Genomic DNA, 24,880 nt, shown 5'->3' with positions numbered 1-24,880 from the left:
ACACACATAACTACTTTGCAGTCCACTCCTGGGCATACCCAACCAAAATGAGACCGTGTATTTTCTGTAAGACACATTCAAGAGTATTCCTGGCAGCACTGTTCTTTATAGCAAATAAAAAACTGAAACCCACACATCCTGGGGCAGGCTGATTAACAGTCCCCCAAAGACGTCTACATCCTAATTCCCGGGGTCTGTGACTGTTACCTTATTTGTAAAAGGGACTTTGCAGATGGGCCTCAGGATCTTAAATTGGGTGGATTATCCTAGATTATCGGGGCAGGCCCAATGTAATCACGTGGGTCCTTTAGGGGAGGAGGGTCAAAATGAGGTGCTGTGATGGAAGCAGATGAAGCCGAAGGTGTTCTGCTGCTAGCTCTGAAGGTGGAGAAAGGGGCCACAGACCAAGGATGACGATGGCCGCTAGACCCTCCACCGGAGTGTCCAGAAGAAACCAGCCCTGCTGATGTCCTGACGTTAGCTCAGTGAGACTGATTCTGGGCTTCTCACATCCAGATCGGTAAGATAATACATTCGTGTTGTTTTAAGTCATAAATGTGTGGTAATTTGTTATAGCACCAACGGGAGACTAACATATAATATATATCCATCAATAACATTACGATAGTTCTGCAAAATGGAATATTACGTTGCAATAAGGACAAGTCTTGATCACTACATGCAACAAAACGCACGAAGCAGAGACCTAATATTGAAAAAAACCTGGCACAAGATTTCATTTATATATAGCTAAAAAATGGACAAAACTTGGTAAATACAGATACAGAGTTAAAAGTTAAGAGTGGTTACTTGGCAATGGGGTGAGAGTATGGACAGAGGGGCACAGAAAGCTACTGGAGTTCTCAAAATGTTTTCCTTCTTGATCTTGGTGCTGATTACATAAATTCAGTTTGTGATACTTCAAACCATACACTTGTAACCTGGATACTTTTCTGAACTTTGTAACTTCAATAAAGTTTACTTATAAGCAAAATAAAATAAGTTTAAAAACAAATGTCCTTTCTCACAAAAATTGGTACAAAAATAAGTTTAAAGTTTAAACATGGTAAATGCAGGGCTTTAGATTTGTTCAAACTGAATCCTGTAAAAAGTGAGCAGAGTAATTTCAGGTAACAATTCCTAAGATTTTCTAGTACATCTCCAAATGCCACATGTAAAATATAATGAGTTTGTCTATGCATGCAAACAGTAGCAGATATTTTAAAGTATACCAGGATGCACGGTTTGCAATTTTATTTCTTCCATTAATTTCACTTACTACATCAGGTAATAGTTTAGAAAAATTTGTCTCTACAACACCATAATTGCAGAAAACTTTCTAGAGTAAAGATTTTTATCAATGACACTTTTTATCTCAAATATTTTATCAAATAAATTTTTCCCAAATCACTGTTCCCAAACCCAGGAACACCCTAAGTTAACATGGAAACAAATTATTACCCAATTATTTTTTGCATTTATATTCATCTATAAGGAACCAGACTTATTGTACCACCAAAAGGTTTTAAAGTTTCAATGAAACAATTATGCTGTCAGTAGAGGTACTGTCCTATCATTTTGTTAAAACAAACTCTGGAATATATAAAGTCAAATAGCAAACACCAATCTAAAGGTTAGTAACACATTTTCCCCCCAATTGACTTAAAGCACTCAATAGGTCAAATGTAGATATGTTCTTTAATCAGACTTCAATAAAAAGATCAAATTGTTCTTAAAAAGGTTCTAAAACATGCATTAAACAAGGTTATAAACCTGAGTACTGAAAAGGTAGAACTGGTAACAGGTGTTCTCACATGGAAGAGAGTAGTTATGTGTCAGTGCATTCCCCAAGCTTTTAAAACAGCTTCTTCCCATTAAATCATGATAAAAGGCTATATTTTTATCTATTAGGATTGCTGACATAAAATTCTGCAGTTAGAGACATGTTTGTGGTATATGTGTTCTTCAGACAAACATCTAAATTAAGTAAACTTACAGGATCGTGAATCTCTCATACCCATTTGCCTCTTAAAAAAAGGGAACGATCATAGTACTTAATCCTATTAAGTCAAACGCTTCAAAATACTAGCGAATTTTATCATTCATTAGCTAATAAACAAATATAAACATAAGATAATGCAACAAATTATTTGAACCTCAAGGCAGAGAATAAATACTTTATTAACTGATTACAGTTGAAAGTCACAAACAAAAAAGTGGTATATTAAGGCAGAGCCATATATATATAGACAAATCCAAAGACTGTCAACCTTTACATTTTAATAACCTCTGCACTTTTCTTTTACACATTTAGGCAGTGTGCTTTCTTTTCTTCTCAGTTAAAGAAACAAATCTTGGCCTATATTTCTAAGTCATATTTTGATGACAACTTACAGGATCATGGATTGAGACAATGACTAGTGTAGCAAATGCTATCTGATAGTCTTCTCAGCATATTTCATTTGTGGTGGTACATCTCATTTGTATTTATTTATGGTGGTGTGCAAAATCTGAAAATTGGTCATTTTCTCTTTTTTCAGCAAAACAAACCTTTAAAATTATTTTAATCTTAACTAAAGTAAACTTGGATTTCCAAGCCAGTCAAATGCCCAAATTGCAGATTATTTTCTGCCCTTCCCTAAACCCTCTTATATTTTTAAAATAGCCTTTAGAATATGATTGCATGGCTGTACTTCAGTTCTATAATGAGTTTAAAATTTCAAAATTACTTCCTTATGCAAAGTGGCAATGCAGATAGCAATCCTACAGAATGTAGAATCATTTTTCTTCTGTATAGCTCCCTTTTATAAAAATGGGCAACCACGCACACAAAAAAAGAACAAAACATGAATTTAGTCCATCTGAAAAAGCACTCCAGTTCCCTAATTCCACTTTTAAAGGAAAAAGCAGAGGCAAGTTTATATTATTCCAGAAAACCAAACAGATGGCTTTATTTGGTATCTTCAAGAAGCTTCTCCTTCCGTAGGGGATGTAGGGGTTGTAGGAGAAACTGTCACTGGTTTTCGTGCAATTCTGTCCAGCTCTGCATGAACATCTGATAGGACAGGCTTCTGGCCTACATTGAAGGAGGCAAAAAGAAACAAGATTTAGGTATAAGTTAAATTATTTTTTTTACCAATGTCTCCTCACTTAAAAATTGTAAGCAATTTAATTAGTTTTATCCAGCATACTAAGTTACATGAACATCCTTAATTTAACAATGAAGTGGTGGGAAGCAGATGAGGCTCAACTGATAGAGCTTCCGCCTACAATATAGGAGGTCCAGGATTTGATACCCAGGGCCTCCTGGCCTGGGTGGTGAGCTGGCCCACGTGGAGTGCTGCTGCGTGCAAGGATTGTCACCCTGCATAGGGGTGCCCCCGCGCAAGGAGTGCAGCCCAGTGCAGGACTGCAGCCCGCTCAGGAGTGGCGCTGCCTGCATGGAGAGCTGACGCAGCAAGATGATGCAACAAAAAAAAGAGACACAGAGAAGAATATGAAATGTGATGAACTAGGGAACTGAGGAGGAGCAAGAGAATGATCACCTCCCATTCTGGAAGGTCCCAGGATGGGTTCCCGGAGCTACCTAATGAGAATACAACAGACACAGAAGAACACACAGCAAATGGACACAAAGAGCAGACAACAGGAGGGGGAAAGGGCAGATGGCAGAGATATAAGAAAAGAATAAATGAAGTGGTGAGGCGGGGGGGAGCAGATGTGGCTCGAGCAGGTGGGTGCCTGCCTCCCCCATGGGAGGTTCTGGGTTCAGTTCCCAGTGCCTTCTAAAGAAGACAAGCTGATGCAATAAACAAGGAGTAGACGTGGCTCAAGTGGTTGGGTACCTGCCTGCCACATGGGAGGTGTCCTGAGTTCTGTTCAGGTGCTTCCTAAAGAAGACAAGGAGACAACGAGGGGACACAATGAGGGAGCACCTGGTGGGGGGGGATACAATTATAAAGATAAACTGGACACCTATCATTTAATCTCATATAAACTCGAATCACCAATTTTCAACCCGAGGGGGCAGTTACCAGCTGAGAATTCCTCCCAGAGGAAAGGACTGTTTCTGATGAATGTGTTATCCAGACTGCATTCTAATGGTCAGATTCTAATTTAGTAGGCTTGGGGTGGGGCCCAATATTTGCATCTCTAACAAGTTCCCAGAAAACTAATGGTCTTTGTGACAATCATACACATGTGGAAAAAATTAACATGAATCACTGCCTGAAATGATATTGAAGGCTTCAACAGAGCAAAGCATGATTAAGTCCAAACAATATATATTTAGTAGAATCACCTTGCTGACTATCACCATGACTGTCCTCTGAATTCATTCCAGATTATCCAGTCTCAAATCACAAAGTCTTAAACTATGAAGCTGTTGAAAATTGGCCATGAATGTGAAAAAGATACAAAGTAGCCTAACATCTTAATTAAATGGCTGCTGGGATTATGAAACCACCTCTGCTGAGGTCACAATGTCAATTTTTTTAAAGAACATATGGCTTATTTTTAAACTGTTTCTTCTAGAATTTCAATTACTAAACCTAAACACATATGGTTGTTCTTCAATGAGTTCAATAAGAGTTACCGTAGATGTTCCAGCAATTCTATTCCTAGGTATATACCCAAGCGAAATGAAAACCTATGCTTACATAAAAACCTGCACACAAACATTTAAAACAGCATTATTCACAACAGCCGAAACATGGAAAACAACCCAAACCCCATGAACTAAATAAAATAAATGCAAAATGTTAATAGTAGCATATCCATATAATGGATATGCTTATCATTTGGCAATAAAAACAAATGAAGTGCTGATACATGCTATAATATGGATAACCTCAAAAACATTATGTGAAAAAGCCATATACTGTATGATGGCGTTTGTATGAAACGTCCAGAATAGACAAATCCATAAAATGGGAAACAGATTCATGGCTGCTCTAGGAAAGCATGTGCTGGGGGTAGGAGAGAGAGAGGAGATGGGAAGGAAGAACTGCTACTGGGGTCAAAGTTTCCTTCTGGGGAGTTGAAAATGTTCTAAATTAGTTAATGGTGATGGTTGTACAACTCTGTAAATATACTCAAAATCACTTAACTGTACACTTTTGTGAACTTTATGGTATGTAAATTACAACTTAGTTAAGCTGTTTTTGTTTTTTGTTTTGTGAAAGGGACTTGCTCCAGGCAGCGATACCTGACTTTTTGGCAGATGGTGGCAAACCACTGCTTCCGCCTCCAGCCCCACCTCCGGGGCTTCCGCCGCCAACACCGGGGCCTCCCGGGGAGCCAGTCTTTTTACTCAGCAAACTATTGAAGAAATTTGCCAGGACGCCTTCACTTGTAGCGCCAGCTACAAAAAATAAACACTTTTATTAAAAACATTAAATATTTCCATAAATTATTATTATAGTAATTACACAAAAACAAGTAATCGACTTAAAATTTAAGAGCTATATGTCCCAAACTCAATTCTAGTTTGATCTTCTGAGGCTGGGTAAGTTCTTCTCTAATCAAATCATATATGAAAAACAATATAAGTAACCTTTAGGGGTATAATTTTTTTAATCAGATTTTTATTTTTAAGAGGCAAAAGTCATTTTAAACTAACAGATGTTATATGCTTATTTATATCCCACTCTTGTAAGAAAGTTTTCTAAAACAGTACTTTTGAAAATTATTTTACTTCACATATTACAAAAAGTTACCTGGTCCTATATGAAAACCAACTGAAGTTCCAAAAGATAAATGGCAAAGAATAACAACAAACAATTCACAGAAGGAAAATACTAGTAGAAAAAGCTATTGTTAGTAGTAATTAAAGTTCACTGATTAGGTTGTGGTAAAACTGAAACTCAATGACAAGTGACGTTAATTCATTTGAAAAATATTATCAAAAGGTATAAAAATGTAAAAATTCTTCAACTTACTAATACCACTTATGAAAACAAAAATACCACTTATGGAAATTATTCCCACAGAAATAGCTATTATACACATTGACTTTGTTACTTTCAGATTCCTATAACAGTATAAATATGAATTTCTTCAGTGACTTACTACAGAAGAATGATTATATATAACACAAAACTTTCATAAAGTTTATATTATAGAAATGATGTTAAAGAATATAATGTAAAATAGTTCACAATCTGATTCACTATGAGATTACATCTACAGAGATGACTAGAAAGGTACTGAATAAGAGTGCAAGTAGCTATGGTAAAAGGTGGGATTCTAGGTAAATTTCCTTCTACTGCAAGATACATTGTGTTGGTTTCTCCAACAAGAGAGAGAAATGTACCTTTCATGTTTGGGTCAATTTTTTTTGACCCAGCAGGGATGGGCGACACACTGGCAACATTGGATGACACGGACCTATTTGGTGTTCGAGGGGAGCCTCCTGGGACTCTTGGTGAGGCATCCTACATTAAAACAGAAGAGAAACAATTACAAAGACCTGAAACTTTCAAATTCACAAGTTATCAATCATGTTCTAATTATTTGAGGATACGAGTGCATTTTAAATTACAAATTTGGCTTCACTGGGAGAAGAAGAATCTCCTGGGTAATGAGCTGTGGGTAAGAGTATAAGCTTGGGAGTCAGACAGGGGTTCCAATCCAGACTTGCATCCTATCAGGTATAAAATCTTGGGCAAGCTCCAATGTCCTCCAAAGCCTCTATTTCCCCACCTGTAAAATGGTGTTAATAACAGTACACCTGCTCGTGGGACTATTTTGAGGATATGTGAAATAACACAAAAATGGCTTAGTATGTCATGTCTGACATGACAAACATTCGCAAAATAGATCTTTACATGATTTAAATATTCTAAAAGGGAGTGAAGCTTACCTTTCAAAACCTCATAAAATAAATTCCAAAAGAATCCTGAATTCAAGTTTATAACGAAGCACACTAAATGAGATATGTATAGGAAAGAAAAAAGAACTAGAACAGTATGTCCTGCACTTTAATATTTTTTCAAAATCCATAATACTGACCACAGGCCTTCCAGCTGCAGTTGGTGGTTGTTTTGCTAAAAGAGACTGAAAAAAAAAAAAAAGATTCTAGTTTAGACATTTATAGCATGTACTGATGTATTTTTTTTTTTCAAAGCAGGAAGTTTGTTTTTATTATATTGTACTTGACAAAGAAGTTACTAATATCAGTAGTAGAAAAGGTTGAAATAAGGGTGAGAGGACAAATTCTACACGAAGATGCTAATGGGAAATTGGGAAGAAATCTTTGGAAATTGGCACCAGTAGAGATAGCAACAAGAGGGCAGGTAATACGTATGATGGAAAAAAATATGGTTGTATTTTCCAGATCGTTCTGTAGCCAATCTATTGGCTTCTTCATTGCCTCTGATGCCTCGATGACTAGAACAGATTTCCGCAGAGTAGCTATCTATTCCTTGGGAAGCTTGATCAATCATCTCAAAATCTTTTCCAGAGGTCATTTTCCAATCACTTTCTTTCTAGATACCACTCCATTCTGGCATGTCTTTGGTGACAAAGTTACTATTTGTCCCAAAGATGAGTTTATCTATGTTTTGACTCTTTACTTATTCAATTGCTGTGTGGGCTGCCTGCAGTTCTGCGCTGTGGTTTGGATGCCATTCAGAAACCCACTCACATTTATTTTTATTTTATTTTATTTTATTTTATTTTTCCCACTCACATTTAGAGGATTGACAGGTCCCCAGTAAACTCAAAACCCTGCTTGTGCGCCATCTCTGCCATGGTACTTGCCACTATCATCTACACTAACAGTTGTAGTACGTTCTCAGGCCCTGCCACATTGGTCCCGGGAGTTCATTTCAGCCTTTCCCAATAGGACTGCTCAGTGTGTCCCCAGCGTCCAGACTGGGGGCAGGGTATGTGTGACTATGGGCGCCCTATTAATGTATGTTTAAACAAAATATTTGCAAGAACAGTTTACCAATTAGCCACACTAAGTTTGCATCTGATGCAATTTCATACCTGTAGCTTCATAAGAAAAACTTGGTCATCTTCTGCCATAATTTCTTTCTCATGCACAAACTGAAAAAAAGCAATGCATAAATGAGTAAGTTTAATATATTATGTTAAAGCCTTTAATAACCAGTCCCTAATTACACTAACTCAAAAACATTTCAAGAATATAAATGCTACCTATACTATATCCACATGGGTTAGCTGCCCTACCCAATTCCCTAATGGCAGGCAGAACTGCCCACTAACTTTCGGTGATGATGTAAACGTTCTGTATCTGCGCTGTTCAGTAGAGTAGCCACTAACCACATGTGGCTACTGAGCTCTTGAAATATGGCTAGTATGACTAAGGAGGGCACACACATCAATTTTTCATTTTATGTAATTTTACCCAATTTACAATTTAGAAATCATTTGTTTATAAGAACTTCTGTACTGAGCAGCACAATCCTCTAGCCACAGGCATATTAATCATGCTTATAAAATTTGCTAAACAACAGGTCGATGTTTTCAAAGGGCTAGTAATATCCCAGTTCCATGAAAATCAACTTGCCTCTAGTTTCCTGAAATAAAAATATAATGGCTCTTTTCTCTGCTGAATAATGAAGACAAAGGAACTGCAAGTCTCCTGCTTACACTCTCTTGCTGTACAATGCAAGAGAGTATATTTTCCATAAATGAGCCAGAGAGATACTTTTAAATGGTTGTCAGATAACATCACTCCTCTGCTCAAACCCTCCAATTACTTTCCATATCGAAAGGAAATCCAAAATCCTTACTGCAGTCGAGCGGAAAGGACCATAAGATGTTAATTTTGCCCCTCTCCTCCTACCGCTCTGGCCTCCATGCACATTCCTGCCTCAGGGCAGGTACCCTTGCTGTCCCCTGCCTCCAACATCCTCCCTCTGATCAGACATTCTATCCTCCCCAACCATCCCTAAAGCAGCTCCCGCCCTGCCCCAGTCCTCCAGTCACTGTCGCCTGACCCTGTTTTATTTTCATAGCACTTATCATGACAAGAGGACAGATGTATTGGCTTATTCTTTGCATCACCCTCCTAAGAGTTAGCACCTAACACTTAAAGCGATGCCTATTTGAGGTGGTGCTCAACAAATATTTGTGGAATGAATAAAAGAAAAAGACAACTTAAAGCACAATTAAGTTGGTTAAAAAAGGGGATGGGAAAAACTCAGCTGATGTATGTATTTCTTTTAATAGACATCCCAATCAAATATCATGTCAACTGGCTTTTCATTTATCATTTGACCTTAATTCTCATTACTCATTTCACACAAAGAGAAGATGAATGCTCTGTTATGAATGTACAGAATCTTAAGTAGCAATCTTCTTTATTAAATCAAAATTATTTCTTTTTAAAACACGTCCAAATTAAAAGTATCAATATGCAAACAATCATTTTTATGTGATTTTTTAGAAGCATCTGTAACTTCTATAACTACAGAACATCATATTCTGCTTAACATGAAATCAAGATATATGAAAAAGAGAGCCGTGGCTCAAGCAGTTGAGAGGCTGCTTCCTACATAGGAGGTTCTGGGTTAGGTTCCTGGTGCCTCCAAAAGAAAACGGGAACAAACGACAAGCAAAACATAAAACCAATTCAGGGGAGCTGATACAGCTCAGTGGTTGAGTGCTGGCTTCCCACATACGAAGTCCCGGGTTCAATGCCTGTCCCTGGTACCTCAAAAAAAAAAAAAGAAAAAGATCTATACAAGAGTAACTTCAAGAACCTGATTCAATCGCCATGAAAATGACATGTAATTCTCAAGACTAAAATTGGATATAGGGCTTCATCCTGACCAAGATGGTAGAGTGAGACGCTGCTTCAGGTCTCTGCCCGCCTCAAAGGAGGACTGGACAACCAGCAAGACCTCACAGAAACATCTTGCTCAAAGCTCCAGAAAACAGCTAAAAGCCTGCGGTAACAGGGCTGGTGTGCAACCCAGAAAAAGACCAAGTAAAAACTGCAGGAGCTTGTGGTGCCATGGCTGGCCCCTCCCCACCCCCCACCAGCTTGATGCAGAGCCAGCCTGAAGCGCCCAGTGTGCAGATTCCTGGTCCAGGTTCCACAGAGAGTAGAGTAACCCTTGTGTACATTTATGTCTGGCCCCATCTGTCTAGTGGGTGGCTGAAGGACTTGTCATCCAAAAACTGGGCGTGCACATAGAAAGCATCATACCATGCTCTCTACAGAAAATTGTGGGAGAGCAGTGAAGTTGTGCTGCCAGTGGTAAGGGATTGCTGGCTGTAGAAGATACAGTGCAGTACCTGCGACCCTAAGGAAACTGCTCCCTAGGGCAGAGGGACATCTGTAACTGTGTGAATGAAGAAACTCCCAGGGGACACATGCGCATTCCCAAGACAAGACACATGCACACAAGGATCAGGGAGGCCCCTCCTTTGCCTGCAGCTATTCTCTAAATACACTGGATGGAAAAGTCCAGAAGAAGAGAAAAGTGCTTTCTTTCTTTTTTTTTTTTAAGCTCCTGGCATTCACTAGTTGGGTACAAGCTTAAGGAACAAACTCCTCAGAGTCTAAATCCCAGTGGTAACAGGTTAAAATATAAAAATGTCAAGGTTGCAACAAAAGATTAAAAAACAACAACAACAACAAAAAACAACAGGAAGCAATGGCTCAGGCAAAGGACAAGAGGAAAGCATTACAAATGATCAATGAAGAGGACCAGACTTGGGACATGCCAAAGAAAGACTTAATATAAAGACTTTTTAAAATATGCACAAAAGCAAAAGGAAAACATGGACAAATAACTAAAGGAAATCAGAAGAATGATAGATGAACACAAACAGAATATAAACAGAGAGATGCAAAGTATGAAAAGAACCAAACAGAGCTGAAGTAACAGAAATTAAAAATTCCTTGGAAAGCTTCAACAGCATATTGGAGCTGACAGAAGAAAGAATCTGTGAACTCAAAGATAAGACAATTGAAATCATTCAGTCTGAGGAACAGAAAGAAGAAACGTAAACAGTCTCAGGAACCTCTGGGACACCATCAAGTGTAACAGTATATGTTTTGTAGGAGTCCCTGAAGGAGAGAGAGAGAAAGGGCAGAAAGTATACTCAAAGGAATAATGTCTGAAAACATTCAAAATTTAATGGTAGACAGGAACACACACATCCAAGATGCTCACCAAACTCCAAACAGAATAAACCCAAATAGACCCAGGCTGCAGCATATTCTCAGACTGCTGGATGTGAAAAATAAAGTAAGAGAATAAAAAATTCTGAAAGCTGCAAGAGAGGAGCAACATATCACATACAAGGGACCATCAGTAAGATCTTAAGTGCCAATGTCTCACTGGAAACCATGGAGGCAATAAGGCAGTAGGATGACATACTTAAAATGCTGAAGTCAAACAACTGCCAACCAAGAATTCTATATCCAGCAAAACTGCTGTTCAAAATGAAGAAGAGTTTAAGACATTCCCAGATAAATAAAAGCTGAGGGAGTTCGTCACCACTAGACCAGCATACAAGAGATTACATAAAGAGAGTTCTGATTGTTGAAAGGAAAGGACAATAGGAAATAAATCAATGCCACATGAAGAAATAAAGATTCCAGGAAGAGTATACCAAATGGGTAAGTATAAATGCCAACACTATTGTATTTTCGGTATATAATTCCACTTTCTACTTCCTACAGAATCTAAAAAGTAAATGTATAAAATGTAATAAATCAGTGGTTTGGGACTCAACGTATAGCTTGTAATTTGTGACAAGAACTACAAAAAGGTGGGGGGACAGAGAGGTACAGGAACATAGTTTGTGTATACTACTTAAGTTGGCATCAAAGCAAAATGAGACTGTTTCAGATTTAGGATATTCAATTTAAGCCCATGGTAACTACAAGGAAAAATAACAGAATATGCAAGCTCACAGAGACAGAAATTACAGCATAGTTTGCCAAGCGAAATGGAGAGTTAATGCATAATGGGTGTGGGGATTCTGTGTGGGGAGATGGGAAAGTTTTAGTAATGGAAGGTGATGAGGGTACCACGGCATTGTGAATGTGATTCATCCCTCTCAATGGTTTGTTGCATGGGATGGCTGACATGGGACAGTTTATGTTCTATATACGCCCCACAATTAAAAAAGAAAATGAAAAGAGAGACTTAAGAGACAATGACAATTTAATGCAACACATGATCTTGGAAGTGATATAGCAAGGGAGGAGAAAGGCTCAAAGGGATATTGAGGCACATGAAAAATTTGGAATATAGACTCAAAGCTTTACACCAATGTCAAATGTCTTAAATTTGATAACTGCACTTACAGTAGTTACTTAAGTGAAAGTCCTCTTTCTTAGAGAAGGTACAAGGAAGTATTAAGTGTTCAAAGAGCACGATGTATATACAACCTACACTCAAGTGTTAAGAAAATGGATTGATAGAAGACAGACAGAATTATACAGCAATGTGGCAAACTTAAAATTGGTGAATGGGGATATCTGGTAAGGGGGAGTGGTATGTTGGGCCTTCTCTATATTATTACTGTAATAGGTTTGTCTTATTTTTTAACTGTTCTTTAAGTTTGAAAGTATTTCAAAATAAAGTTTAAAATTTTTTTAATTAAAAAAAAAATGCACTTTGATAGCTGAGTAACTAGTGTGGGTTACTAATAACTGGAGAAGATGTGAGGTGTGCCTCTCAATAAGTGAAAGCCAAGAAATTCTTCTAGCAACATGTTCTTGGCTTTTGGCTGAGCTCTTGATTGGAAATTTCAGAGCTTCTGGTTATTCAAACAGTTCAAGATCCACATATTCACTCATACCAATTTCAAAGGACTTGGAATTGCACTAACATTTGCTAATATAAATATGCCAGAGGCTAAATAACAACTCAGCAACTGAATAACTGGCATACATTTTGCAAAAACAAACCCTTCCTGTGAATTGAACATTGGGAACACACAAATTATACTTAGAAAATCTCTTGATAAAGAGGACTGCTTTGCTTTTCTTCTGATATTCTTAAAAGTTATGGGCTTCCTCCTCAGTTTAAAAGCTTAAATATTGAGCCTAAATACTAAAACTGTTACCTTTCGGACAGGTGGTTTAGTTATGATGTCTTCAAAATTATCTTCTGCTTTTAGTGTTTGAAAATTTTCATGTAATATTCCTATTTTCTTATCATTATCCCACCCTGCTGGACTGGAAAGAAATGCATATGATAAATTCTCAAGCATTTACATAGTCATTCTTCCATTCAATTCATGATTATGCAAAGGAAACATTTTACAAAGTCAATTTGACAAATCATGGAAAACTTACATGCTTTTTATTATAATGCCTAAGTCTCATTTTAAAATAATTACCTATATTTTAAGTTTTTTAAAAAGCCATACATTTTTGTGGAGAAGGGCAGTTTTAATTACTGACTCCCCATTTTATTCAGAAAACTTTTTAAAAGCATATCTAGATTGTACATTGAGTCATTTTAATTTGTTAAATTAAATTAAAGAATAAGTAGATATAAGACACCAAAATTTTGTACCCAATAGATATTTTGCCTATAATAACAAAAACTTTTGAAAAGGCTCAGGAGGACAGTAAATCTAAGATAAACAGGTCAAGACAGGCTATAAGTAAAATAATCTAGGAATAGATTCTCACCTGTTTAATGTGGAAAGGTCTGTTGGTTATACTCCAAAATGGAAAACGATGACTCCCATCAACTAGTAGAATCAGTACATGATAAAAGAATATATTTAAGAGTATACTTACATAAATACTGCATCTTTTTCCACAACAACAGCAGGAATCTTATAGGGAAATCCATAAAGTTTCTGAACAATGTATTTATATACTAAATCTATATTTTTGTTTTCTTTTACTGAAGTGTAAATAAGCGCTGCACCATCTAAATAACACCATTAAAGAAAATTTTAGACAAATTCTATGAATGTGTACCATAAAATTCTGTGTTCTCAGCTTAAAATTTATCTAGATGTTTATTAGTCTCAACGATAATTTCCACCAGTATTTTATACTGTCATCAAGAATTTCAAAAATATAAAATACTTAAATTGGGTTAAAATGCAAATAAAACAATCTTTACATAATCTAACTTAGAAGGAAAAAAGTCTCATTAAGCCAAAAGAGTAAAGGTAATTTAATAATACTGACACCATTACTACCTATATATTAAAAGCACAGAGAGGGGAAGCGGACATGGCTCAACTGATAAAGGGTCTGTGTACCACATGGAGGGTCCAGTGTTTGATCCCTAGGGCCTCGTGACACGTGTGATGAGCTGGCCCACGTGCAGTGCTGCCGTGCGCAAGGAGTGCTGTGCCATACGCAAGGTGTGCGCCCCGCAAGGAGAGCGGTCCGGCGTGAAAAAAGTGCAGCCTGCCCAGGAGTGGCACTGCACACACAAGAGGCTGAGGCAGCAAGATGGCGCAACAAAAATGACACGCAGATTCCCAGTGCTGCCTGATAATGCAAGCAGATGCAGAAGCACACACAGTGAATGGACAGAGAGAGCAGACAACGGGTGGGGGAGGATAAAAATAAATCTTAAAAAAAAAAAAAAAAAAAGAGGGAAACGGACTTTGGCCCAGTGGTTAGGGCGTCTGTCTACCATATGGGGGGTCCGCGGTTCAAACCCCAGGCCTCCTTGACCCGTGTGGAGCAGGCCATGCGCAGTGCTGATGCGCGCAAGGAGTGCCGTGCCACGCAGGGGTGTCGCCACGCAGGGGAGCCCCACGCGCAAGGAGTGCGCCCGTGAGGAGAGCCGCCCAGCGCGAAAGAAAGTGCAGCCTGCCCAGGAATGGCGCCGCCCACACTTCCCGTGCCGCTGACGACAACAGAAGCGGACAAAGAAACAAGACGCAGCAAATAGACACCAAGAACAGACAACCAGGGGAGGGGGGGAAATTAAATAAATAAATAAATCTTTAAAAAAAAAGAAAAGAAAAAAGAGAGGACAGTTGTTTTTTTTAACCTTCCTAAACTTCACGAAGGAGGGGATATTATTTGCCAACAACTGTTTTGCCTATCTTTTCCACAAAGATACTCTGTACTAGTGTCTCTTCAAGTTTCTATGAATCCCAGGTATTAGGACTTCAGGGACCAAGTTCAGGAGACCTGAACTTTGATTGATCAGAGACTCTGAACTAGTAGGTAACATCAGGATGCTTTCCAGGAATGACCCAAGGCAAAGTAGATTTTATGACCAAAACTTGAGATAACACCTCACAGGAGGCTGTATTAATTAAAGCAGATCCTAACTTTAATCTTTTCTCCAAAAAAGATGATGGACCAAAAGATCAAGAGGTCGGTGGAGCAAGGGGCAACATGACTTCTGACAGATGATGTGGTCAGAGTAACTATCAAAGATTCTCTGACCACCTTCTAAAGACCACACTCTAGCACTGGCCATTGTGTCCATGAGAGACGGCTGAGTAATCTAACTTCTTTTCCAGAACATGGCCTGAGGCTTATGAACCTAAAACTGGTATTGCTCAATACTACTTAACTTGGTAGATGAAACAAGCATCATAATCTCAAGTAAAAGCTTAATCCTGTGAATTTTTTGTTAATGATCTTTCCCATGACGAGAACTGATTTATCATTTTAGAAGATTTCTATAGCTGAAAACTTTGCATTGCAATAAAAATTAAAAAAAAAAAGATTTTAGACTGTTACCTTCACTCGTTGACAAACACACCTCACTTACTATCTTTTTTTTTTTTAAAGCTTTATTTGTGCCTATTTTATTTTTATTTTTTATTTTTTAAAGATTTATTTATTTATTTAATTCCCCCCCTCCCTTGGTTGTCTGTTCTTGGTGTCTATTTGCTGCGTCTTGTTTCTTTGTCCGCTTCTGTTGTCGTCAGCGGCACGGGAAGTGTGGGCGGCGCCATTCCTGGGCAGGCTGCTCTTTCTTTCGCGCTGGGCGGCTTTCCTCACGGGCGCACTCCTTGCGCGTGGGGCTCCCCCACGCGGGGGACACCCTTGAGTGGCATGGCACTCCTTGCGCGCATCAGCACTGCGCATGGGCCAGCTCCACACGGGTCAAGGAGGCCCGGGGTTTGAACCGCGGACCTCCCATATGGTAGACGGACGCCCTAACCACTGGGCCAAAGTCCGTTTCCCTCACTTACTATCTTGAGGTGACTTCTCACATTTTGAATACCTTAAAAATGAGATAGCTCTAAAGGCTTTTTTAGTGGACAACTTCCTGATTACATTTCTATATTGACATTTTGTACTATAACATTTAAAGAGAGTGTTTTCAAATGTTCTAATCTTCAAAGATAACAAAAAAGGCTATAGACCACTACTTCAATTACTCCCATTTTTTGAAGATTCTTAGGTAGACTAGTGTCATTTAGCTAAGCTCAACCATCACATGACATGAGAAGAGAAACGCTCATGGAAAAGACAAAGAATCAAAGGAAAATGGGGGAAAGGTAACTACCAATGTCAAGTGGTCTTATTTAGTTAGGCTTTCTATATTATGTGGTCCTTAAATTAAGGAAAATTATTTGAAAATTGCAGACACTATAAATATGTGTTACTTATTATTGCTATCTATTCCTAATATCATTTCTTCATTTTTCAGACCCAAAATCCTTGGCTGGGGAAACCAACCGCAAAACTTCTCATCTAATAGGGATGGATGGGAACAGATCTCTTCAGCGCACTTAAGTTTTGAATAAGTTTTCAGCAATAAATTCTCTTAAAAGCATTAACTTACAACGCTTCTTTTCTACCTCTATTAGTTATAAATGTTATTCATTGGTTCTTCCAATCCTTGCAACTTTGATTACACCAGATGCCTCAAGGCAAGTTTTCAAACTGTGAGATCATCACAATTACCCAGCAAGGTGATTAAAAGTACAGATTCTCCAGCCTCATTTTACAATGTTCCAATTCAGTAGATCTTGGATGAGCCAGAGAGTCTGATGCACAGCCAGATTTTAAAACCACTCATGCATTAAACTAATGAGGTAACATACTAAACATATTAAAAATGAAAACACAAATCTAATAAAGCCTGATCCTGCCCTATCCCCCAATAAACAAATACAGCTTTTTATTCAAATATGCTAACAAAGCAAACTCTTAGAACTTTCCACATAACACTGGTAATTATTTTTCTAGAGCATATTTCTTGAAACAACGCAAATCAGAATTACATGTTTTGAAACTTAGTTTCTCTCTCTCAAAATATCTAGGTATAAATTATTTGGGAGTTAAAATGAAAATTTCAACCAGAGGCAAGAGAAAAAACATTTATAGAATTTCTAAAGTTCATCATTTAATTATTTTACTTCAAAAATCAAATAAAAATAAGTAAAACAGGTAAGATAGATTGCACCAATCAATGTGTTAAAGGATACAATGTAAACAAAATTTCCGGATATGTGATTGAATAAAATCAAAATGTTCATCTCTGTAGTCATGTTCTTTCTCCAATATACTAATGGCATCACACTGAGTTAAAATAATTAAAAAGAACAACACAATATTAACTTTAAAGAATCAAAATTATATAAAATGATTTGAACAGTTTAATTATGGGTGGGGGAACATCACAAAACTATAAATCTAATATGGTAACTGAAGAGTAGGACCTAGGATATCAACCACTCCTTTCTGTCTAGAGACTTTTGCTTGGCATCTTAAAATAATGGAATAATTTTATTTGTTCAGAAAGCATTGACTTCTGTGTTATACTGAATCTGGTGAGAATGCCAAAGAGAAAGTTTTAGTTTGTAAGGGGTGAAGAGTAACAGGACAAGCTTATTCTGAGGGGTCAAACTTACTAATTCAACTACTTATATCCTGGAACAAAGTTTTCAAGATCTAAAAATCTATTCCAGTTCTATAAAACGTCTGTATATTTAGAGATTCTCCACCTCTCACCATTTTCTCTTTGTTCCTCTGTTTATCTGATAATTCTTAATTGACCATTTATTTTCTGGTGCTTTTATTCACTCACTATAATTTCACCAAAAGCAAGATAAGGGAATTAGAGGCTATTTTTGAAATGTCACCTGAACACAATCAATGAAATAATTCTGAATTCTGTTTTCAATAAACAAACTTTAAAAAGTTAAGGAAAAAAGAGACAGCATGGTTCAAATATGACATTCAAATAATTTCACCAAAACCCTTCTGAAATTAGTGTGAAATCTGGAAAGAAATAATAATGTTCATTATACCTAATTTTAGATTAGGGTCAGTAAGATTTGATAAATAATTTTTTTAGTTATACATACATATATACCATAGAAAAAAATCTTAATCATTTTATAGAACTCTGAGAGGGATTATTACATTGAGTTGTGACAATTTTGGTGAAACATAGTGTTTAAAATAAAAATTAATTTACATCAGAGAAACTGGACCTAAGGCAAAAAAGTTATTCTCCCTGATCTCAATTTCCAGAGTCTTTAAAATGGATGAAGTTGAACTACCATAACTCACCCATTCTGAGACATACATTCTCCTATTTCCTACACATTTTAAAAGCTCTTAAACTGAGGTACATCTTATGGTGACTTAGATTATATGAAATACAGTAGATAATCTCTTTTGGCTTGAAAATATTAATAATCTACGATATATGATACAGGCTCAGCTTTCTTTAGCTTAAGATTTTTTCCTTGGGACAATAAGATTGCTTTTTATGAGGCAAGCTAAAGTGTAAAACCGGGAAACAACTGCAAATAAACATTTTTTTTTGCCAAACAAAACAAAAACAAACCACACAAAAGGACTCCAGGATAAGCTTTTAAAAACTTAGTTCTATAGAAAAGATTTAAGTAAGTATGCCAGAATTTCCATTTGAAAGGCAGATAAGACTTCAATTATGTTAAATATTGCCCCACCTCTGTTATTAAAAATTACTATAGCATTCAAAGTAAAACCTAAACTAGGTTTAAATTTTTTATCACCTTTATTCTAAAGATTAATAAATTCCATACCTTCTCTTAATTATAAGGCAAATTTTCTTTATATATTACAAAAAAAAAAAACATTAAAAATTTTAGGTCTTAAAAGGGTTTATATTCTGTCATTTTCCTAACTATTCCATAGCTTACAAACAGTAAAACACACTACTTAGGGCAAAATGAGGAGAAAATGAGCTACAAATTATCTTTAAAGGAAATTTCATTTTATTATTCAGTGTATATAGTGACGGAACTAAATTAACAGGATTTTGATAACAATGCTTCTACTAGAAGCTTTTGAATAAATTGATAAGGCCTTAATAACTGCACACAACCTTACATAACAGGGGCTGTTAAGTGGCTAAGCCTGTTTTATTTTACATATATAATCTTATTATATTAAATCTCAATGTTGAAATAAAGTTTAAAAACAAAAACTTAAAAAAAAATGTCAATGTTGAAAATATTTTGTTATGAAAAGTGAATTATAGGGAATGGAGGTGGCTAAAGTGATCAGGTGCCTCCCTCCCACACTGGAGGTCCTGGGTCCAGCTCCCGGTGCCTGCTAAGGACACAGCACACAGCAAGTGCAAACAATGAGGGTGGGAGAAATGAACAAACAAGTCAGTAAATCATCAGAGAAAGTGAACTACCAAAAAAAATTAAACTATCATCTTACGGGAAATTATTTCTACTAAACTGATTGTATAAAGAAATATTATTAGGAATTAGGAAAATGAAACTCAATCACAAACAATATTTGAAATAACACTTTCTTTCAATGAAACCATGATTAAGATCACAAAACCAACATGTGACTATCATTCAATATCTTAATCTATTATTTCTATCTGTTAAGAAAATTGTCCAAGAAAATTAATATGTTAACTCCAAAGAAAGGTTGGAAAACAAAAGAACTTTTCATCCTCAGAATATGAGCAGCAGAATCTCTCAGAAGTCAACTAACCTTTGTGCAAACCACTAGTACTGGAATGCCCAAGTTATGTGTGAGTGTATCTGCACCCAGAGGTAAAACCACACTGTCGTCTTTGTCTTCCTGTGAGACAGTATTTCTTCTCTGAGGAGAAGCTGGGAAATCTTCTCCTGGCTCTACATATTCTTGGAAGTCTCTAATCACTGAAAATCAAAGTAAATAATTTAATTCCTAGTTTAGAAATTCAGCAGGTAGCTTTTCTGCCATAATCTAAATACATATTTACTAGAGTTTATACTTACTCTAGTGTAAGAAAAGAAACAAAAAATATTTGATAAACCTATTTCAAAGAAAATACACAAACACTGGACCCACATGAATTATTAGGAAACAGAGTACAGCACTGGATGGCTCCAACGAATAGGGTTCTAAGTCTGGTTCAGTCTGTGTAAAATACTTTAGGCAAGTCACAATGTAGCTCTGACTCTCTACCTTCTCTAATTCACAAAGGACATTGAAAGGATAAAAGAAAAAATAAATGTGGGAAAACAAACCCACAATTTAATTGACAGTTCCGGATAACTTTTTAATATTAACTTTCTTTGTCTAAACTCTTAATCCAGGTCTCCTCCTTTCTATCAATTCTTAATTTTGATCCATTTTCATTCTATAACCCTGATAAGAATTAATAGGGCATTACATCAATGCTGGTAAAACTTTAGAACTCATTTCCAAGATTGTCAAAACCTTTGCTTAACAAAAAAGTAAACATAAATGTTATCAAAAGCCTTAACAATCAGTGATTATCCTTCTAGGAATTAATTTTAAGGAAACAATCAATGATGCACGCATGCATGGCAATTTTCACACAAGACTGTTCATGATGTTTAAAAGCAAAACAACAAATCTGGAAACAACTTAAATTACCCACAGTACAGGTTTAAAATAGTATATGAGGGGATATTATATGGTCATAAAAAGCCCAATTTCAAAGAATAGTTAATGCTGTAGGAAAATAATAATGTTATGAGGGAAAAAAATCCCAGGAAAACCAAAGTATGATTCTAGCTTAGAAATGAAAAGAAAAATAAACACTATTTCTAAAATATAAATATAAAAAATACTTTCAATTTTTAAAAAGATATGTATTAATTATATAATTAAAATAATTTCTGCTAAAAAAAGAAGTAATTATGACTATGAAGACTGACTCCTATGGAGGAAAGCTGTCCTAAACATACGCAGGGTCGAGAAAGAGGGGGTATCCTCAGCTGCTGAACACGGTTCCTCCGGAGCACAAGGGTACGTACACACCCTCAGCAGTGCTGTGGCTACTCCCGTGGGATCCGAGGCTGAAACCCAACAATGGTTCTCAAACTTTAGCAAGCACCAGAATCCACCAAAGGGCTGGTTAAACCACAATACTAGCTCCACCCATCAGAGTCTCTTATTCAGCAGTATGAATGGGACGTGGGACTACGCTTTCCAACAAAGTCCCAGCTGATAGTATATTGATGCTGCTGGTCAGGGGCCTCTTGCTGAAAACCACCACTCTAGTATAAGCTCAAATATCGGGAGAAAAAAACCAAAACAACGAAAGACCCACAGGCAATGGCCAACAGAGAGAAAGAGGTAAAGATAAAAGCTTTTAAACTCCTTTTTTTTTTTCTTTTTAAGGCATTACCATGCTCATCCACTGATGAGAGGTGGTTGTTTATTTTGTTTTCAGGAGGTAGCACAGATGGAACCCCAGACCTTGTAACATGGGAAGCAGGCGCTCAACCACTTGAGGTACGTCTGCTTCCCTTAAGTATCTTTTTAATGACTTAAAGACATAAATTCTTCTAAGTTTCTACTGTTTCCTTATATGTTAATTCCAGTAAGCTGTCAATTTCCCCCTTAAGAGTTATCAACTAACAGAAGCAAAGAAAAGTAGCACTTCATCTGTATATTTTCTTAAGCAAAGTACAACAATGGCAAATGAAGCACTCTTGGTAAAATTTAGAAATGTCACTGATTTACAGCCTGTTAGAAATGACCCAGGTGATTTTCATAATTTCCATGACAATTTCCAATTCTCTTAGGTACATACAAAATATATTACATGCTTTGTAAATCACCAAACCAGCTTCACTTCTTTGTGTTGTTGTTAATGTCTTTTCAGGCATTTTTACAAGGTTGATAAGAATGATCTACTTATCAAGAGATGAAATTGCTGAAAATGTGCAGCTGAGGAAGAGTCAATCTTTTGTTCACCCTGAAAAACTACTTTCAAAATGAACACAACAGCCCTTTGGGAAAGAGAAAAGGCATCTCTACTAAGGAGACTGCCATTATGTTCACATTTCCAATTAAAAATTATATTAAAACCTAGCATGTCACTCAAATTGAATTTTCTAAAAAGTCGTCACATTGTTTCCTTCATTAAGTCTTATTCAAAGTAAAAAATTCCTAATGATAATTATTGTCACTAAGACATTTTGTATTTGAAACCTGTATTAATATTTCTAGACTACTCACGCTTTCGTTCCATTTCTTTCATTTCTTCAGGAGGAATTTTCAATTTGTCAATATGTTCTCTAACAACACTTGCCCATTTCTGTAAAGAATCCAAAGCAGTCCAAGGCTTTGACATATCAACAACTAGCATAGCTAGAGTGTCCTTCAGAGAAATGGCATCCAGTGAAAATTTAAGGAGACCTTTGTGATACAGGTCTCCATCTAAGATCCATACATTACATCTTGTTTGATCTGAAACAGATAAAAGAAAGTTACCAAGAAAATGGGATAATGTTAATTTCATTATCCATTAACAGCACTGCTTTGTACTTTAGAGTTGGTTTTGACAAGGTTCAACTACTTAAGTCATATCTATCAATTTAGGAAAGGCCTAAAAATATTTCTGAAAATGATTTAACTGCCAACACAAAGTACAGCATTATATACTTCATATTTATCAATCCCAAACCAGAAACTGCACATGTTTATATTCTGATCATCAGCAGAGCTATGCACACTCAAGATGATATATACAAAATGAGAAGGCAAGTTATCTAGAGAAGAAAAATGGCCCTTCACATGAGAAAAGCTGAGGAGTAGATGACAATTTTATGTCAGAAAATGAGAAGGCATAAGGGAGGCAGGAAAACAATCAGAGTATGCTATTATTTCACTAACTGAGGGAGAATGAACTGAAAACTGAAGTTCTTCAAGGATGGCAAGAAAGGTAAGGTGCGCACTCTGGAATATCCTAAGATATCTGACAGTATCACTGTAAATCACAACCCCAAACCAATATAAGTATGCCTAAACACAAAACATTTATTGACTGATATGATGTGGTAGATTCCTAGTGAAAACCAATACAATAAGAAAAGTCAAAGACTAATATGAGCAACAGTCAATGTCAGAAAAGACTTCAAGAAATTTATATTGCAGATAAATGCACTCACCGTCCCTGTCTTCATCGTGTACATTTAAGTACAAATATTCTAATCCTCTTCCTTTCTTGTACTCCTCTATTCCCTGAATTTTTCTAATTAAGCTTGTTTTTCCAGCTCCATCTTCACCTAAATAGATATAAAAACATAGAAATCTTTTTAATTATAATATAGATTATTTAGGATATTTTCTGTTACCAACTGGAAAATCTAACTGAAACTGGCTTCAACCAAAAAATGTAATTTGATAGAAGATAACGAGGTAGCTAGAGAGTCAAAGACACAGACCCCACCACCACCAGGATCCTCTCCCAGCACCTGTGTTTCTCTTGTTAAGCCGCATTCTATCTTATTACAGACAGCTTCCTCTGCAGCTACTTTTCAGGAGGTAGAGAGGCAAAGTGGGAACTACAGATACAGGAAGCTCTACCCTTCTAGCATCCCAGTTTAAAACACAAGGAACAGAACACTCTCACTCTTGGCTTTGAGTCTGAAAATCTCAAGTAAAGTCTCAATTGGTCCAGTTTGGGTCACAGAGGATGGTGCATCTGACCATGGCAGGGAATTCTGATTGGAGCCTCACCAAAACCATGAACCTATAAGTAGTATGTGGCAGGGGAAAGGAGTGGGGGCGGGGGAGAGATAATAAGAAAAAGAATAGAGGGGACAGTGAGCAGGTGTAGCTCAGTGGCTGAGCACCTGCTTCCCATGTATGAGGTCCTGGGTTCCATCCCTGGTACCTCCTAAGAAAGAGAGAGAGAGAGAGAGAATGTACAACAGAAAAATATAAAAAACAGACTTAAAAACTACTAATAGGGAGCAGATGTGGCCCAAGCAATTGAGTGCCCACCTCCCACATGGGAGGTCCTGCGTTCTATTTCCAGTGCCTCCTAAAGAAAAAACAAGACAATGAGCAAAAAAACAAAAACAACACAACAAACAAACATTAAGCAAAAACAATGAGCAAACAGACGAGGGAGCATCTTGGAGTGGGGGGGCAGGGAACTACTTATAGGAAGAAATAATGTGATTTAAACTTGGCACAAGTTTCAGAAGTTTAAAAAAACAAGGCTATCTGGTTCAGTGTTTTGAAACACATTCACGCTTAGAGGACAGTTACAAAAATAATACAAACTACATAGGAGAGCTCCAAAAAACACCTAACGCCCAGATACCCAGATATACCAATTTTAACTTTTTGCCAACGTTGCCATATCGTTCTATGCATCTATCCATTCATCTACTTATTAATCCATTTTCTGAACACTGGAATTTAGGTTGTAGACATGCTCCCTGCTGCATTGTACATTTCCTAAGAACAAAGATATTCAATAATGTAACCACCTTAAGGGCAGTTATCAAGTTCAAATAATGTAACATTGATATAAAGGTTACGGTTCATACTCCAATTTTTTCATGTCTCCATAAAGTCCCTTTGAGTCTTTTTTCCTCCCTTGCTAGAACTTATCCAGGATCGTGTATTGCCTTTAATTGTTGCTGTTTCTTTAGTTGCCTTTTTCCTTTTTAAATTGTGGGAACACATATACAACATAAACTTCCCCATCTCAACCACTCC

General features: G+C 36.8%; 1 protein-coding gene across 2 annotated transcripts in view; it reads right to left on the bottom strand.

Annotated features, from left to right (window-relative positions):
- Positions 1 to 1,679: 1,679 nt before the first annotated feature.
- The window catches only part of DYNC1LI1 (dynein cytoplasmic 1 light intermediate chain 1), a 46,928-nt gene continuing 23,727 nt past the window's right edge, over positions 1,680 to 24,880 (bottom strand). Inside the window, exons 3-14 of one of the 2 annotated variants that reach the window (XM_012530092.4) lie at positions 23,317 to 23,433; positions 22,385 to 22,615; positions 19,898 to 20,067; positions 17,374 to 17,467; positions 13,748 to 13,883; positions 13,063 to 13,174; positions 7,993 to 8,052; positions 7,012 to 7,056; positions 6,314 to 6,434; positions 5,207 to 5,362; positions 3,850 to 3,890; positions 2,918 to 3,076 (exon numbers count right to left, since the gene is read on the bottom strand). In XM_012530092.4, the coding sequence (XP_012385546.1) occupies positions 3,880 to 3,890; positions 5,207 to 5,362; positions 6,314 to 6,434; positions 7,012 to 7,056; positions 7,993 to 8,052; positions 13,063 to 13,174; positions 13,748 to 13,883; positions 17,374 to 17,467; positions 19,898 to 20,067; positions 22,385 to 22,615; positions 23,317 to 23,433 (1,253 nt within the window). In that variant the 3' untranslated portion in view covers positions 2,918 to 3,076; positions 3,850 to 3,879. Of the gene's footprint in view, positions 3,077 to 3,849; positions 3,891 to 5,206; positions 5,363 to 6,313; positions 6,435 to 7,011; positions 7,057 to 7,992; positions 8,053 to 13,062; positions 13,175 to 13,747; positions 13,884 to 17,373; positions 17,468 to 19,897; positions 20,068 to 22,384; positions 22,616 to 23,316; positions 23,434 to 24,880 lie in introns of both variants that reach the window. The other variant, XM_004471112.3, reaches the window with a different exon arrangement.

Source organism: Dasypus novemcinctus, chromosome 31 (genome assembly GCF_030445035.2).
Source record: "Dasypus novemcinctus isolate mDasNov1 chromosome 31, mDasNov1.1.hap2, whole genome shotgun sequence".
Classification (NCBI taxonomy): domain Eukaryota; kingdom Metazoa; phylum Chordata; class Mammalia; order Cingulata; family Dasypodidae; genus Dasypus; species Dasypus novemcinctus.
The sequence above is the reverse complement of the archived record's forward strand: the minus strand, read 5'-3'. Positions and strand labels throughout refer to the sequence as shown.